The following is an 18,247-nucleotide window of genomic DNA, read 5'->3' as shown; positions in this document are numbered from 1 at the left end:
TGATCCAATTCTCCCTTTCTCTTCCTCTGGGCTTATGTCAAATCAGAGGGATTAAATATATTTTAAAGCTATTTCTTCTAAAAGCAAAAAAAAACTCTATGTAGCAATAAAGTCTGTTGGTATTGCCTCCCCACAGACATTTCTGAGGGTATTACCAGAAAAAATTAAAGTTTCTTTGTGTACAATGAAAGCAAAGCATGAAGTATTCTGGCACTTCTGCATATTTAAAAGAGAATAGCAAATGAAAAGCAACTGGGTCTTACCTCTTCGTATCTATCAAACACAGCTCCATCTTGCAGAAAAGAGGGAACTGGCTTCTGCCAGTTAAATTCATAAGGTTTTGCCATGATTATAGAAGAAAAACCTGAAATGGAATGGAAAAGCACAGTTCAATTACTGTCCTTCAAAAGGAGCATTTCAAAGGCCAAGCAGGAAAAAAAGTGACTTTTAGCTTTTCCTTTCATACAGAAGTACTAAAAAGTCACAGTGCATTTCCAAATTAGGAGCTTTCCTCCTAAGAGTAATTTTGTTTCATATCTTTAAAATGGAAAATACTTGTAAAATGTGTGTATGAACTTAATTATTTGAAAAACACTTTGCACTGCAACTTTTGAGTACAATGAGGCTGGGATTAACCTAGCTCTAGGTGACCAAATACTACAACCTGTAATGCAGACATGTGCTGCTTATTTTTCTGGTCATTGATACAGAAATCAAAAATACAGTTTGAAAGTTATGTACACGTGCCACCGTTAAGTGTTCATTTTCATTCAAAACAGGATGATATGAAATAATAGATCTCTATTCCCAAATCTTACAAAAAAGGACTAAATTATACTTAAACTATTAGTCTGTCCCTTTTTTCTCCCAATGAAGAGAAGCTTTGAAGAAAACAGATCATCTATATGCAATATCTTATCAAAAGCCTCCTTTTCTTTTAGCCAGTCCTGTGCAGACACACCTGCAGTGATAACCACTATTTTTATGGCATGGTAGCTGTTCCTCAATCTATTTAAATGTCTTCTATTATCAGAATGGTCTTCAAACACAACAGGTAGCTCCCGCAGCAATAACTGCTCCCATCCTTCTGGGAAAAGCTGACACATTCTGTGCTAAAACACCAGAAATGTAGTGGCACTTTTAAGGCTGTGAAGAGTATTCCCACACAGTCCCAAGCCTGTAAAAATGGCTTTTCCCCCTTTTATAGTGGTGCTGAACCCCACACAAACCCAATTGAGAAGTTCTGCAGGTGCTGTGTAAGGCAGATCCCAGTGCTCCCTCCAGAGTGGCACTCAGAACGCTGGCTGTGGGCAGTGCTTGAGCACACTCTGAGCTCTGAGAAACATTGCCCACCTCAGCAGCACACACAGCACCTGGGCAGCCCTGCATGCAGCCCCAGGGGCACAGCTGCTGCACAGAGTACCCCTCCCTCTGGGTACTCACACATCAGATGAGCCTGTTGCTTCATCACTGACACATTCATCAGGAGCTGCTCAGTTTGGGTTGCAATGTGCATTTCCCAACCCAGAGCTCCTCTCCTCCTTCTGGGTACTCACACATCAGATGAGCCTGTTACTCCATCGCTGACATACTCAACAGGAGCTCCCCAGTTTGGGCTGCACCGTGCATTTCCCAACCCAGAGCTGCTCTCCTCCCTCTGGGCACTCACACATCAGATGAGCCTGTTACTCCATCACTGACACATTCATCAGGAGCCCCCCAGCTGGGGCTGCCCCGTGCATTTCCCAGCCCTGCAGTCAGCCCGAGCCTCTGTGGATGCGGGTCTGGCCCAGGAGCAGTGAGGCAGCACCACCCCCTGTCCCAGAGCCAGAGCACAGCCCTCCGTGCCATTTGCATGGGCCGGGTGCAGGGCACAGAGCAGCTCAGCCACAGTCTGGACGCTCCAGCTCCTCGCTGTTCCCACCTCCCCGCTCCCTTCCCAGCTCTGCTCTCACAGGTCACTGCAGTTTACAGATGCACCGAGACAGATGAAGTGTGAGGGAGAGGCAGCAAGGAGCTGGAGGAACCGTAACAAACAACATTTTTAAGCCTTATGCTTTGCAGCTGTGCAGAAGGTGAAGAAAACTCTCTCTGCCTTTAGAAAAGCTCTTTTCAGCCTCTCACATTTCTTACACTCCTCTCACAAATCCATTTTTTTCTTAACCATGTTAGCTTTTAAAATACAAAATATTCCCTTGTCACTCTCTGGACCTCTGTTCATCTTCATCAATTTTTTAGCAGTTCAAAGAGAGTGAAAAACAACACCAATCCCAACCAGCAAACCCAAACAAAGACAACATTGCAGCATTCATATGGCTGCAAATGCATGCATGCATATATCCTCACTATGGTGAGAATGAAGAATTACCCTCTTTAGAGACATTAAATAACAACAAAATGTGTGAAGATTCAACTGGGAGACACAGAAGGTTAAGGAACTAAATTTAAAGACAGCAAAATTTTAAGTTGAAAACTTTTATACTGGCTTTAAAAACTGAAATCAAATTTTCTTACTGACTTAAGAGTTCTCAAAGTATAATATGAATACATACCATTCACAAAAGCAGAAAGAACACTCATAAAAATCCACCTCAGGACTCAGTTAATGACTACAAGGGAGAGGTGGGTGAAGAGCAGTAGTTAACAGCCTCCTGCAGTATCTCCCTTTCTCCCAGCTCTGGTTTGTGCCTGAAGCATGATTTGGATGACATGAAGCTCACCTGGAGCACCCAAAGAGCGAGGACACAAACTGAACCATATTCAGAAGAGCGTTAATTAACACAAAAGTCTCTCTCTTCTGTAAGCTTGGCTGTACTAAGCTAAATCTGGGGCGTGTGGGCTGTAAATCCTGGGTTTGTCATTCCCTGACCAAGAGAAGGACAAGGTGTGGCTGAACAGGAGGAGGAAAGGACTCTGTTAGTACAAAGGAGACAAATGTTTGTGGAAAGAGGTGATATTCTAAACTAACCCACAGGGCTGGCTAGCATGATGGATGGATACTCCTTGGGTCCCATAAACATCCTGTCAATGCTGAGACACTGCTGGCAAGGACAGCAGGGTTCCTCAGAGCTGGCCCCCCAGTTTCAAACACACAAACTCATCATTTCCGCACTTTGCTCAGCCCCAGGATCCGAACAGGACCTGGAGAGGTTTTTTTTAGTCATTATTATTTTTGCTCTGGAATGAAGCCCTGTTTGCCGAGTGGAGGTGAGGAGGCTCCACACTCTGTGCTTGCCATTTCAGCACTCAGCTCTTGGCATTACAGCCCCTAAACCTGCCCCAGTTACTGTCTGTTGGGTTTCAAGGGCAGCACTCACCCAGAACTGTGCTCAGTTTGGTAATCATGCCCAGGAATAGATGTTTTTCTTACAGATACAAGGAAGCAATTAAAAAACCCCAAAAACTGAATCTATTTCCCATTCCCAGTCACCCCAGGACATTCCCCCACCTCAAAATACATATAACCTTCAGCATCACTCCTCTTTGGTAAACAAGATTCTTTATTGGAAAGACAACCAGATCTAGATCAGCAGACTTCTCTAACTTTTGGGGTTTTTTATGGAGTTCAACCCAGTCCAGCAAGCTTCCCTGCAGAGCTATAGACTACAGTAAACATCCAGCTGTCCATGACCAAACAGGCAGTGAAGCGCTGAAATTCTTATAAAAATGCCCCTTTCATTTTTTAATGAGGCTTTGAAGCACTTTCATAGTCAAATAGTGTAAATATTTCTAGAAACTTGAAGAAAAGTCAGATCTTCATGTATTTACTCCTCAATGTCAAATTCATTTGGTCATAAAGGTACTGACATTGACATAAGCAAAATGCAGAGACAGGGAAATGAAAAAAAGAACTGTTTCTGACAAGGGGAATTCCTAGCACAAAACACAGGGCTCCAACATCGCCCCTCAGCTTCCTCAGTATTTTTCTTCTTATCCTAATGGTTCCTAGTTTGTCCACACCCAGAGCTTTCCCCAGCATTCCTATTCATTTGAAAACTCTCTTTTTTTGACGTAAGTGCTGACTGCCCATCCTTTTTGAGGGGGGTGCCTTCATGAGAAGCGAATGGTGCAGAAAGAGACATTGGTACTCTAAATGAACTTATTCTGGTCTATTTCCAACAGTGTAACAAAACTCTGTTCTGACTATTAGAAATACATTTAAATCAAGCCATTATGGAAAGCTTCTCAGATGATTCACTCAGGTCTAATTCCTCACAAACTTCTAAATTACAGACATTTGTAGGCCCAAAAAGGCAAATTATTTCTCTGCTCAGCAGCAATACAGAGCCACTGGAGCAGTTTCCCTTTTGAATTGATCACCAAAGTCATCAGGACTCATCACAGCCTGGCAGCAGCCCTTGTGAGCCACCATTGTGAACCAGCTTTATTAGCTTCACCTGCTGACCCAAATGAGCCTTCAGATAGATGTCACTTAAAATGCCTGGAAAAACAAAAATAACGCTGCAATTGCAACACCGAAGTGCTCAAAGAAAAGGTAACATGTTACTGATTTTCAAAACAACTCCTAAAGAAACAAGAGAACCTATACATACTCCTAGAAAAAGGTATGACTTCAATAGTGAGCTAAAATGCAGAACTATCAGAATTGGATGTTACTAAAAACTTAAGTGTTAAAAAATAATAAACCAGACATAGAAAACTGCAAACTTCATGGAATAAGTAAAGCTGTATTTAATGTCCTTTCCTTCTGGTGATAGGAAATTTGGTGTTCATATTCTCAGTTTTGTAACAGCAAAGGTGAGAGAAAAAGGGAAAGGCACAGATCTCCCCAAGGGATTATTTCAGGAGGGAAATGCTCATAATGCTGTGAATTGTACAGAGGATTTAGCAATCTGACTCATCAAAAGACAGTAAATGACAATTGATGTTCATTTACACATCTTATTCAGTATGCATCTAACAGCAACATTTTGCTTCAGATCTGTCAAGTGAACTTCCTTTCATGTAAGCATGTGATGAGGAACCACTCCCCAGAACCCTCTCTGCTTTGTCCTACTCCAATAACACCAACCATGCAAAATATTAGGCTGTCTAAAAATGTGAAGATGCTACATTTTTACCTTGAGTCATGCAGAAGCCTTAGAGGTGCTCAAGATTTATTTAGCATGATGTCAAGTGTCCCATTTCCTGGAAGCCATCTCATCCCCAGGTAGTAGTAGAGAGCAAATTGGGCTTTGATGGAAACAATGGTTTGTGTAATTGCTGCCAAGATCCTTTCTGAACTGCTATAGCATGTGATGGATGTATGCAGTGCGGCTGGATTTAACCAGCAGGCACTTCTATTAAGTTTAATTACTTCACTCTGTGGCTTTCAGTGGAAGGCAGTGTTAAAACAAAGGCTACCTCATGGAATAATAAAACAAACAAACAAACATGCAGCAATCGCAAAACACCACAAGTATTTCCGGATTTACTGAGGCCCAGAGTCTCTCTTCACGGTTTTGTAAACTCTGACACCTTGTATCACTACAGCAGAAAATTACAGCCTAAAGGAATGGGATTTGGCAGATTTGCCAAAAATTTTGTCAAATTTATTAAAAAACCAAGTTTTCAGCATGGTGATTGGGCAATGAATACCATACTTAATTTCTACTGTTGTTTAATCTGCTGCTGACAGGTGACACATTTTAAGTCCGTGAAGAGTGTTTCTCACTTTTAGGTACACCTGTGCAAAGTGTTTGTGCAAATTATTTGAATTCAAATCATGGGCAATTTTAACATTTAGAACTTCAATTTCTTTTTTTTAGCTTCATTCTTTGTGCTCTACAAGATCTCAAGCAGAAGTGGTTCCTGTACTTTAATGTGACAGGAAGACAAGAGTAAATGTTTGAAATTAAAATTCTAGAGAGAGTTCAGGTGGGAGTACAGATAAACACCAAACAACTGTAAGGGAGCATCACTCCAATTACAAATGCAGGAGTTCAGGAAGGGATCCAAGGACATAAAACAACTGCAAGATCCTAAGAGTGAATTATTAACCACAAATACCATGAAAACAAACTTCCAAACTGCATTAATATCAGCAGTCTTTCCTTTCTAAGTGCAAGGAAAGGTTTTGGAAAGAACACAATGTAGTACCTCAAACAAAACCAAAACAACTACAACTATCAGCTGCTCTGTGACCACATCCTGAGGACACAGTTGTCTGTTTCCAAACTCTGACACATGCTCGGACTTTGGATTAATAAAATGAAATTAAAGGTCAGGATCATATTTTTGTAATAACTTCTAAATCCCTGTGGGTTTGAAATAATCCCTGCTATGGTCAGGTACTTTAGTTCAAACCAAACTTTATTAAAGTCTGGACATGATTTATTAGGATCTTTTTCAAAATACACAGATATATTAAAAACTAATAAGCTGTGAGGAACATAGATGTTACTTTAAAATCTAAAATTAGGAAAGTGACATTATAATTTGCTGGTTTTCTGGATGATTTCTGAGAAAACAAGAGTGACCCACATTGCTGGCTTAAAATTTCAGACAAAGCTAAGGTGATCTCTGGCAATTGTTCCAGCAGTCTAGAGTGCATTAACATCAAAAAGCTGGATGCACTGTTTGACAGTTGGCAGTGTGTTAGACGTAGGTATTTGCTGGAAGTTTAAACTAATTACAAATTTCTTGGTACCCTGCATAGAGCTGAGGAGCTACAGTCACCATGGAAATGCACAGGGCATTTACACTTCTTAGATTGTCATTGTGCAGTTTAACCCATGGCATCAGTAAGATGTTGGTATCTATCTCAGAAGATGCAATGCTGCTCAGATTCCATCCCAACACCCTTCCCTTCCCTTATCTCAAAGGCAGGGGAATGCAGGCAGGGCATTATCAGCTGGCTGGAATGGAAATTACCCTTTCTGCATTGCTATAGCATGTGATGATGTTTTCTGCCAAGATTTCAAGTTCACATCACAGAAAATCTCCCAGTCTGTATGAGGAAAAGAAACTTCATGGGGCTCACAGCATGTGCTTCAACACTCAACTGCAAAGAGCAGCTCTGGGAATCACAATGACATCTAATGGATGGGGAAAAATAATAATAACTGCCTGGCCTAAACCCTGTTTAGAGGTTCACCTTTGTTTTTCTCACCCCTCAGCAGCCACTCTGGCTGTTGTATGCAAAGCCAGCACTCATCATCGATTGCTCAGGAAAAACAGAGCACCTTTGGGGCAGGAGGAGTCAAAGGATCCCGGCTGAGCTGGGGGTGAGCCACACGGCTCTGGATTCTGCATGGACACTTTGCCATTTCCCGTGTTCCTCTGCCTCCCTCTAAAGAATGAGGCTAGCAAGGCTTGTCTGAATTACAGCATTGGGGATGCTAAGTACTCCTTTCATCACCAGTAACACCCAGTGCTAACTCATTAACAAAGTGGGCATTTTGCTGAAGATGAGATTGCCCTGGTTCTAAACACAGGGTATCACAACTAGGCAGGGCTGGAAATAAACTGCTGCCCAACATTTGGAAATCCAGAAGCCCACTTTCCAGCAGGATAAATGCAGACAGCCATGTTGGAGATACACCAGGTTATCATTTATTTATGTCTTTAATTTTGTAGGGAAGCAAGAGCAAAAGCAAGTGGTTGAGAACCTTCAGTTATTATTCCTTCATTATGGTAGGTAGGTGGCAGAGTAAGCATTTCTTGTCAATTTGTTTCAACCACATTTCTTTTTAAATGGTCGTTGTACCACTGCCCAGAAGCTCTGAAAACAATAGGAAAGATTGTGCAGCAAATGCGGCCAAGGATAAATGAAAAATATCCCCAATCCTTTAGCTGGCAAGCTGATGGTTAACCAGAAGCAGAAAATGGGAATGCATAAAACATGGCATCACAGTCTGTTCAGTAATCCCTGCCTCAGAGCCCCTGCAATCTGCATATTCATTTCTGCTAATCAAATATTAAAGCAGCTCTCTTGACACGGTGCCCTGCTCCCGGTCACTGCCAGGCCAGGAGGTGACAGCTGCTCTCTGAACTGCAGGGAGCTGCCTGAGGCTGCTCAGGGCTTCATCTGATCAGCAGCCCACAGCGCCAGGCAGTCACTGCTGAGGCATTCAGCTGTTTATATGCCTCAGAATGCACCCAAACGTCACCCTGGACATGAATGTATGGCTTGTGCAGAAATGGGTAAAACCAGGCCTGTCAGATGGTGAAGAGCGGGGTGGGGGGTGCTCCAAGGCAGAACCTCTCCCAGTTTCTGCTGGATGCACTGGGCTCCGTCAGCTATTCATAACAGAGACATGAAATTTCTGAAGGAAAGCATCTCTGGTTTTGATTGCTCCAAGTGGATGATTTGACAGAGTATTCCTAAAGGGATAAAAATAAAAGTGTTGGTATGTAACCCATTAGTCCTGTACAGAGACAGAAAGGAGTGCTGGTTTGGCCTGCTGGCACCCACAGCCCTTGGAGCCTGCTCTGACAGCTCCTGAGAAACAGCAACATCCACAGCATGCTGAGGAACCCCATTTATCCAGACTTTTCTGGAGCAGCTGGTGACGCCAGAGTCAGGGGACTCCATTTCTCTGAATCCCTAACTTCAGGATGTCATTTCAGTGTCAAGCAGCAGGAAAATGGGAGCTGATCCCTCTCCGAGCTCCTCCTCATCATCATCCTCATCCCTGTTCTTTCTTGCCAGCTGCTGCTGTGACCCCGCTTGTGCTGAGGAGGAAGGGGACACACACAGCACAAGCAGAGGATAAAGCTCTGCCCCCACAGGTCCGTGGGGAACACTCCCACATGGGCAGGGAGAGGAGCAGCCCCTTCCCCTCCTCCCTGCAAAGGTGAGAGCACACGCTCCATGAGCACATTGCTGACCCCAGACAACCACCAGCGCACAGAGAAGTGAAATGGGTGGGGAAGAGCACCACAATTGGAAAGAGGAGGAAGGAACTAACACAGGAAAAGCCACAGGAAGCAGGGATGGGGTGTCTGGCACTGATGTGGGCTGGGGCAGCACGACAAAGTGACTGAGACAGCCACGCTTTCACCGTGCTAGAACAGAACCGTAGATGATTTCCACTTCAGCTTTCCCAAACTATTTGGGATAGTGCAGGCAAGGCTATTTTTAGAGATTATTCCAAGTATGAAGCTGGGTTTCTGCAACATGGCTGGAAAGGAAGGAACTGGGTGGAATATACACTAAGAAAGACCAAAAGAAAAACAAGGCTGGTGCCTGTGTGTGGGGTGGAAAAGAGAGAAGTGGTGGCAGGAACGCTGCCAGCATTCCAGGCAAGGGCAGGGGGGTCACTCACTGACCGGGCAGCTCAGGAGGGAGTTGGCAGGGATCCTGCAGGGCAGGAGAGCAGTATTGCCCCATGCTGCACACAGACCGACACAGCAATGGGGAACAGGCCTGGAAAGGTGAAAGAACTGATTCTAGATGTGAGGGTAGCGGCCAGAGAAGGAGCAGTCTGTTTTAGCCATCAAATGCAGTGAGAATCAACAGATATAACCAGTTACATCATAAACATTGTTAAAGGGACCCTCGCAGAGACAGAGAGAAAATGTTTTGCCATTTGCACGGGCTGGATGGACTGAAGTGCTCTCAAGGGGTGCTCAGCCACTCTGGCCTCCCACAGCTCAGTGACAAGTGGCACACAGGCTCAGCAAAGGCACAGCCCATCACAACACAGAGCAGCACCTCACCCAAAGCACAGAGATCCCGCAGAAACTGAAGGCAACATTTTTATGTGTCTAAAACCAGCTTTGTCTGCATCACCATTAAGCATTTCCAGCATAATAATTACCATTGCAAAGAATAAAAACTTGAGCCCAGCAGGCTTTTCCCATAAGAAAACTGGTCAGCTAGTTCAGACTGCTTTTTTTTTCCTGTCACATACCTATTAAATGCCTCAGACTGTTTAATGTGATAAAAATGTCTAGACTGGTTTTTGACTGAAAGCTGAAGGAAGAGTGTTCTTTGCCCTTGGCTAGCAAACCCCTTGTAAGCACAATAATGTGAACGCTGTCCTTCTGCAGCCCACACCTTCTGCATACATCCATAAATCCATTGCAGCAATCTTCAGAAATCTTGAGATGTGATAGACCAGCCCAGGGAAATGTCAAGCATATAGGTGCAATATAGTATATATGTAAATACAGTGTTACTTTGCAAGGAAAAATCTGCAGTTTATAATCAGAGTACAGGCATTGCTGAGGAGAAGATGACAGCACCTGTCACAAGCCAGTTAACAAAATCTTCCCAAAAAACCCAAAAATACTCTGGTGAAACTGATGAAGAGCAAACCAGTTGCTGAAGCAGGCAGCAGAGTTAAAGCAAGGAATCCCAATGGGCACATTAGGAAAAGCATTGCCACATGTGAGTCAGTGCATTCAGAGCTTTGTGGTCCCGAGCTGCCCTCAGCCTCCAGCAGCTGTTTATTTTTGTGTAACTAAACTTCTAACATAATTACAATCACTCTAAACTTAGATGCAAGCACAGAGTTTATACTAAAAATACCTCTGGCAGTGAAATTACCCAGCTCGAGTGGTGCTCACCCCCAGCCCTGTCTGTGTAGGGGCTCTGAGTGTGCACTGTGCAGTGGGTGTGCTCGAGGGACAGGTGCATCTGATTCCTGTCAGCAGGAGCATTCATGCTGGAACATCAGCTGCACACCATGGAAAAGCCTGAGGGGAAACTCTATCCCTGCACACCACTCCTCATGGCCAACTCCTGCAGGAAACAAAAGTTGCCAAAGGAATTCATGGATGTGACAGGAACATCACTCTGGCCTGGTCACAACTGAACTGTCAAACCACATATCAGAGCCTATTTCCACCTTCCTGTACCCAAAGCAGTCCTAGCATCCTGAGGCCCCTCCAAGGCCCCAATTAACTCTTGATCTTTGAGATCGGACCATAAAGCGCACTGCCAGTCACAGGAGCTGAAAAAGAAACAACAGAACACACCCTGCAGGAAAACAACTCGAGGCTTGGGAATATCTATGGGACGGTTGTTTCAAGGGAGGAAAATAGTTTTTCCACATCAAAAGACCAAGGGCAAAAGGATTTGTACAGTAGAGGTATGGACCCACCACTGAGCCAGAAACTGGTTCCCATTCTCCTTAAGATACCATTTCCCCTGAGCAAGTCAGAATATTCCCCTCTGTAAAAAGCAAGAATGTGTTTTTTTCAGCATTATCAGGGAAGGTGATTTTATTGGTTGTGGAGCACTTGGATACAACTCCACTATACAGTGGAGAACAGACCAAGCAACATCACTGGTCACTGTCTAAAATTAATCTTTTGTGAAATAACTAGGTGTGCAAATTGAAAGCTTGCACCAGGGAGGTTGCACATTGTGGGTTTGCTGTTTGCTTAAATATTAATATAGAGTTAAGATCATCAGTCTCTCCTTTTGTCAGCACATCCCCTGCAGGGTTGGTGCCTGTACAGTCCATGTCCATGTCAGAGGGTGCTTTGCACAGTCATGGCACGGCTGAATTGAATCCCTCCTTTGCTCCATTTGTTGTTGTCTCTGGCCATCTGAGTGAAATGGCACATGGAGGGAAAAGGGACCAGCCCAGGTGGTGTTTCTCTTGCCCTCCCCAGGAACACAGAGTGGTCTGCAGGTGCTTTGAGCAGAGCAGCTGGCAGCAGCCTCCTGAAGGCAGGCAACCAGGCTGTGCTTACTAACATACCAGCTTGTTGGCAAGGCTTCTTTGGATGGCAGATAAAGCGGCACAGGGAAGGGAGAGGCTGCTGCTTCTCCTGAAACAGAAGTGGCTGGCACAACACCAGAAATAACAGATTTCATAAATAAACTAACCAAGCTTTCCCTTCCTGAGAAACAGTATTTCTGCTTTCATGGGCTCGTTAAGGGTTAATGAATAATGCTGCTCACTGCTGTATGCAAACCAAGATCTGTGTGTGAGCAAGGGCTGGGCTGTAAGCTCACACTGAGTGCTCCTGGTGAACCAGGCAAAGGGCACGGCTCAGCTCAGGCAGCAGGCAGGCAGGGGACACCCGTGTCACAGTGCTGTGTCCCCAGGCTGGTGACACAGTGTGCTGGAGCCCACCCCGATATTGCAGCCAGAGGGTCCTGCCTGCAGGGACCCCACACAAACGCTCACAGCTCTGAGTCTGCCCGCTCGCAGTGCCAGCAGGGCTGAGCCCCTCGGAGCCCCCAGGGCCAGGAAGGGACAATGCAGCTCCAGTGACGGAGGAGAGCAGTGCTAACCCTGCTGCCAGCCCGAGTGCCCCATCCCAACCAGGGCACAGCCCGACACCGGTGCAAAGCTCTTGTGCTTTTGTTCTTTCCTGCTGCTTTTGTGCAGTGACCAGGTGACACAGCAGCCACAGCACCAAGGACATACGGGAGCACTCACAGGGCCAAGAGCAGTGAATTCCAAATTGCATCACACACACACTGATGGGAAAGACCACCAGCATTTTGAAAACTGGCTGACTTTGAGAATCATTTCTCTCACCTTTGATACTCTGCAGCCCATTTTGCCAGGACTCTTGGTCTGATCTCCCAATCCTAAAGCAAGTTTACCACCTCTTAAATTTTACAACGTACTGAAAACTTGGCTTTAAGACCTGATTACAAAGCCCTCCAGGAACTTGCTTAATATAACTTTAAAAAGCAAAGCCACAGCCAACAGGTACCCTAGCTGGTAAGCTGAAGCATTTTCAAGAGTCTATTTATTAATAAATCCCATGATTTATTAGGAAATTGAACACAAAGAAACAGCAGAACTTGTTTTTGAAGCTGTGGTTATACAACCACCTGATCTTGAAGTTCAGGATGGCAATACTTGAAAATCAGGTGGAACACAAAATCCTGCAGGTGCTGGATGTGATAAGAAGGGAAACCCTGCTTTTCCTTGGAAATCCAAATTCACACACAAGATAAGGAGGAATAAGTTACTCAGGCAAACCTCTCACTGCGGCAGAACTATCAGATCTAGGAAACAAAGGCTGCTCTTTTCAAGCTGTGTGAGGGACAGTACTCCATTACAATTAAAGAAATCAAACTTCCTTTTGCTTTCACACCCGGTCCTGACAGGCACAAGATAACATTATCTCTACCCAAACCTGCCTTTCTCAGCTGTGGCTGTGTTTTGGAGTAGAAGTACAAAACCAGGAAAGAAACCAGGTTGATACACTGAGATAAAAACCCCAAAGCTAACAGAAAGGCACAGAGTAGGTATGAACTCCAGCCATGCTCCCTGAACCCCTGTGACTGCCTGTGCCACAAACTGAACTTGAGCTCCCTCAGCAATCCCACCAGCAATAATACTCTGCAGAGTGGGTGGCTTTGCTCAGCAATCAAACCTGCAGCTGCACTCAAGGCATGCCCACACAGACCAGCCTTACCAGTGTACTCAATGTTTACAAAAATATTCTTTAAAAAACCCATGCGCTACATCTTTAAAGTTTCACTTAATGTTTTAAACAAGCAAAACCAAAATAAATGTATAAAAATTCAGCGCTCTCTGGGGTCCAGCTCCTCAGCCCCACACAGCTCCCTGTGCCACAGCCGGGGCTGCAGGGATCCTGGGAATGATGCTGTGCCGGGCAGCCACAGCTTCTGCTGCACCTGGGAGTGCTGCTCTGCAGTGCATCCACAGCCACCCAAACCAGGCTGGCTGAAAGCCCTCTGGTATCACAAAACAACCAGAGATGATCCTAGACTGCAGTGATACTCTCCAAAACTCTGCAGTAACATTGGTATTTCTTCAGAACAGCCTGCAGATACTGAAACCTTCATAAATCACTCTGTACAAGCAGTGTTGCTCTAATGCTGATTTTGTGTTGTGAAAATGAGTACCTGCTCCTCTGTAACATGGCAAGACACTGAAAACACAGCTCTCTAATAGATTTCTGTCTTCCAACTATGAGCCCCTCCAGGCAGGTGCACTGCAAGCTAAAATTACTACAGCCAAAGCATGGGTGAAATCCAAACCCTGGGTTTGTACTCCAGCCTTTAAAATTGGAAGTTTTCTTCAACAAATCCACTGTTTAAGGATTAAGTTGTGATTGAAACTCAGGAAACTGAAGCAAATTGAACCAGGAAAAATAGGCATTTTTCCCCACTGACTCCAACCTGTGCTCAGCTTACATACCCCTGCTCAGGAAGGGCCCAAGAGAACTCCACAAGCATTTGAAGAATTTGCAAACAGTGCTTCAAAGTAAACCCTCCCCTGGCCAGAGTCAAATGACCATGTCAAGAACACCTTGAATGGCACGTCAAACCTATTTTGTTCTCATTCTGCAAAAGACATAGGCAAACAATGATAAATGGTGGCAGTGAACACACAGATGACACAGAAGTGCTCTGCTGCCTTCAGGCAGGAGCCCAGGGCTTCTGCTGAGGGCTCTGGGAGAGGGAACTGGGCTGGTGGCACACCCGGGAGATGCAGAGGATGCAATGCCGGCGTTCTGCTGGCAGAGAATCAGCCAGTGTGACACACACGCTCATCACAATTTTCACAACTTGTTCTGCTGCTCCCAAAGCCCTTGGCAGCCCCTGGGTAAACAGCAATCTTTGCATCCATCTTCCACACAGAATCACAGAACCAACTGCATTAGAAAAGATCTCAGGGATTGCTGAGCCCAGTGTTTGACTGAACACCAGTGTGTCAACCAGAGCAGGGCACTGAGTGCCACATCCAGCCCTAATGGAACACCTCCAGGCACCTCAATTCAAAAAGATGACAGAAACTACAAACCCAGAGGACATACGCCAAAACTAAATTGAAGGGAAAATATTAGACAGCATTAATGACTTTAAAGACATTTTGTCCACTGAAATCTTACAATAAATGGTACAGGTTTACCTTTCCACAGAATGCTAATGCTATTGTTCATTAATATATGCTGACATGTAGTAATCAGCTTCTTGAAGTTAAAATTTTTGTAGACATCTGGAGGGACCAATGGTCTTGAATGAAAAGAGGACTATTTGATATTTTCACCCTAATTTCCAGCACATCATATATATTCAACTGCTCTTAAAAAAAAAAAAAAAAGGTACAAGGGGAAAATTCCTCTTTACATCTCTTTGGGATTAGAAAATCAAATTCTAGTACAGTCATGCACTTGGCTGTGCACAGCACTGTCCATCAGATGGTTGGAAAGCTCTCCAGAAAAACAGACCCCTCTCACAGACAAGGAAAAAGCTATGAATGACAGAAAACAGAGATGACCTAAGAGAATAATTGCATTCTCACTCTGCAGATGAGCAGCGGCACTCATTTTATATATCAAAGGGCAGTTTTCACCAGAACTTCTAATCTGACATGGCACAACAAGTCCCCTTGTGCTTTAACATCCTCACTGGGTGGGATGGCAGAGTTTGCTCAGCTGGATGGACACAACTCCTCCAAATCCAGGCCTGAGAGCTAGGGACATGCCACAGGAGCAGGGGGATATAATGATAATTATAATGCTAATATACATGCTCAGTGATGTGGCCAGAAACACCTGTGGGATTCAGCTAACTCACACACTTCTGTGAACTCCAGAGAATCATTTATATGTTTTAATCTTCAAATCCACTTGCAAATCCAGTCCAAATACGGTGTGAAGTCAAAGCACAGTTTGGTCCCTCCAAGTCTGGGGTCACAACTCCACCTGCACCTCCCAGCCCACTCCTCCAAACATCTCAAATGCTCACTAATCCTTTCCCTATGGATTTTCACTTGTTTGTAAGGGCAGCTTTCTGACAGTCATGGAGTCACAGCTGCCACAGTCCCTATCCAATGATTCCAGGGCAGCCTGGAAGCTCATTCCAAGTACAGCACGTGCATTCTTGCTTCTTGTCATCACAGGATTTATCCCAACCCACTATGAGAATTACCCCCACAGAAGCCTCTAACAGATTTCCATTACCACACAAGCTAATGATGAAATAAGCACCCTGCTTCTACTTCATTTTGGTGCTCCTCAATCAGAGCTGGCAACATTTCTAATAGTCATTGCTAACAGTAGAGCCAAAGTAAAATTCAGTACCTCATCGTGTAGGATCTGCCAGATTTTCAGCTCATTTTCAGGTTTTTTTGTTCTTATTCCATGCTTTAAATATGCTTGGATCCAAAGCCATTTTCCCTGAGGTACATTCCAAAATTCACAAACTAAATGCTGCAGAGGAATCTGCAATTTATAATAAGATTTAAACTTTGCTTAGTTTTGTAATTCCCTCTATTAAATCACTTTTATTAGATGCTCTTAATGTAAGTGCTTTACCAGAATGGTCATTTCTTGGAAAATATGACTTCAGCCACATTAAAGCCACCAAGACTCCTATTTGCAGTGATCTCTCAAGAGAAGGGAAACAATACAAATAGACTGGGCAGACTGAAAAGGACAGACTAAAATCAATGAGAAGATGCCATCAGGTCTAGTGGCACACCCAAGTGCTGTCAGCTGCACAAGATGTGACTGGTGCTGTGATGCCTGAGAGGCTGGCCTAGAACAAAATTGGGATTCATTTAAAGGCCTCAAGGGATACACCTTGGGCTGTCACACATTTCCACACTTCTCTAAGTTTTTTAAACCCATTTCCACATGGTGTTCAATTGTCCAATTCCAGCTCCAGGTTATGCAGTCCCATCCTCCTCAATTCCTTGCTGTTCACACTTTTTGGGCCTGAAGCTGCAAGTTCTTGGGCTGGAAAAGGATTGTGAAGAGAGCTTGCTAACGCTTTACATGAAAGTTCAGAGTTAGACATTAATGCAGTACAAAATCTGGAAAATATGAAAGCTAAAACGTAGGGCATCAGGTGAACTCCACTTAAGAATAAATACTGGCTTCACTTTAATCTGATTTTTTTCAGCTGTGCTCTATGTGCTTGGAAATACTAACAAGCACAGCTTTTGCTACTAGATAAGATCTTGCCTTTTGGGTAGCTCTACCTCAAATTATTTCTCTCCATAAAATGAGCAGGCTGTTCTAAACTCAATATTTAGTGACTAAAAGATCCAGAAGATTTAATCTTCCTATGTGCTGCCAATCTCATTCAAAATAACCTGTGCCTTAACAGCAGGTTTGAGATTTTGAATGTATGTGCACACACACATACAAACAGTTTATATATAGATATACATATATATGTAACAGATTTTTCAGTGCACAGAGACTGCTTTGAGATATCTCACTGTTAGCTAAACATATTTAAATTTTTTGCATGTTTATGCAAAGTTTAATTGCTTCTAAAGGATTCAAGGTTACAAGTCTTGTGCAGAGGGACACGGATGTTAGATTTAATAAATGATTGAAAGACTAAATCCCAATAAATCAGTAAGTGTTTGACTTCAGGCAGTTTTGATTTTTAATGTACAATAACTTCAACACTTTTTAGTAACTTAAATAGTGACAGTAGCTTCATGAAAGATGTTTATAAAAGGTCTGTGCATCTTTACAGATAAAAACCCCAAACAAACCAAAATCAACCTCAAAACACACAAACAAATCCTAAATACAAGACAACCACCAAAAAAACCAAAGCAAACATTAGGTCCTTGAACTGGAGGAGTCTTATAAAATAATGTACTCATAAAGTAATGTAATTATTCAGGCCCAGGAAGGGCCAAATCCATTCCACTCTGAGAGATGTGACAAATTTTCACCTTTATTGCTCCAGAGGAAACCAGCTCTGCAGGCAACCTATTCAAAGGCTTCACTGTTCTTTGCCCTGGAGAAGATTTTCCAACTCTCAAAGGTTTCCAAATTTCAAATTTCTCACCCCAAACAGCACAGCACATAGATTTTCCCTTTTCTCTTTGCAGAAACCTATTGAATATTTCAAAGCCATGATCAGTTTTCCAGTGATCGGTTCTGGAGACTGCAATGTGCCCAGCAGCTCCTCAGCTGCTGCAGAAGATGATTGCTGACAGACCAGGTGTGCAGGGTGCTCCTCCTGAGGGTCTGTGCCCAGCACTGGGTGCCCCAAACCCTGCCCAGCACTTTGTGACCATGATCAATTAGCAAGCACACCAACTCCAGTAACTGCCATTCCTTCAGAAGCCATGGAGAGCACAACAAAAAACCCCAGCCCAAAGCAGCAGCACACCAGGTATGACTGAGCTCTAGTGCTGGACTCGCATCAAACCCTGCAGCAATTTCTTGAAGAGCCCTACAGAAGCTGCCTTTAGGCTCTTTGAAAACTTAGCAGTAGACATTAATTTAAGATTTCTGGCAAGTTCAGTGGTTCAATGATTTTTTCTCCCCTGAAATACAAGCAGTAATTAAAAATACTGATTTCCAGTATGACCTATAATCAGGA

At 43.9% G+C, this 18,247-nt stretch overlaps 1 protein-coding gene across 7 annotated transcripts in view; it reads right to left on the bottom strand.

Annotated features, from left to right (window-relative positions):
- PLCB4 (phospholipase C beta 4) overlaps positions 1–18,247 on the bottom strand; it is a 171,494-nt gene that overhangs the window by 75,630 nt on the left and 77,617 nt on the right. For all 7 annotated transcript variants that reach the window (XM_064709817.1, XM_064709818.1, XM_064709820.1 and 4 more), the window contains one exon: positions 264–364. In XM_064709817.1, the coding sequence (XP_064565887.1) occupies positions 264–347 (84 nt within the window). In that variant the 5' untranslated portion in view covers positions 348–364. The remainder of the gene's footprint in view (positions 1–263; positions 365–18,247) is intronic.

The sequence above is a fragment of the Zonotrichia leucophrys genome, chromosome 3 (assembly GCF_028769735.1).
Source record: "Zonotrichia leucophrys gambelii isolate GWCS_2022_RI chromosome 3, RI_Zleu_2.0, whole genome shotgun sequence".
NCBI lineage: Eukaryota > Metazoa > Chordata > Aves > Passeriformes > Passerellidae > Zonotrichia > Zonotrichia leucophrys.
Note: the sequence above shows the minus strand (reverse complement) of the source record. Positions and strands in the feature narration are given on the sequence as shown.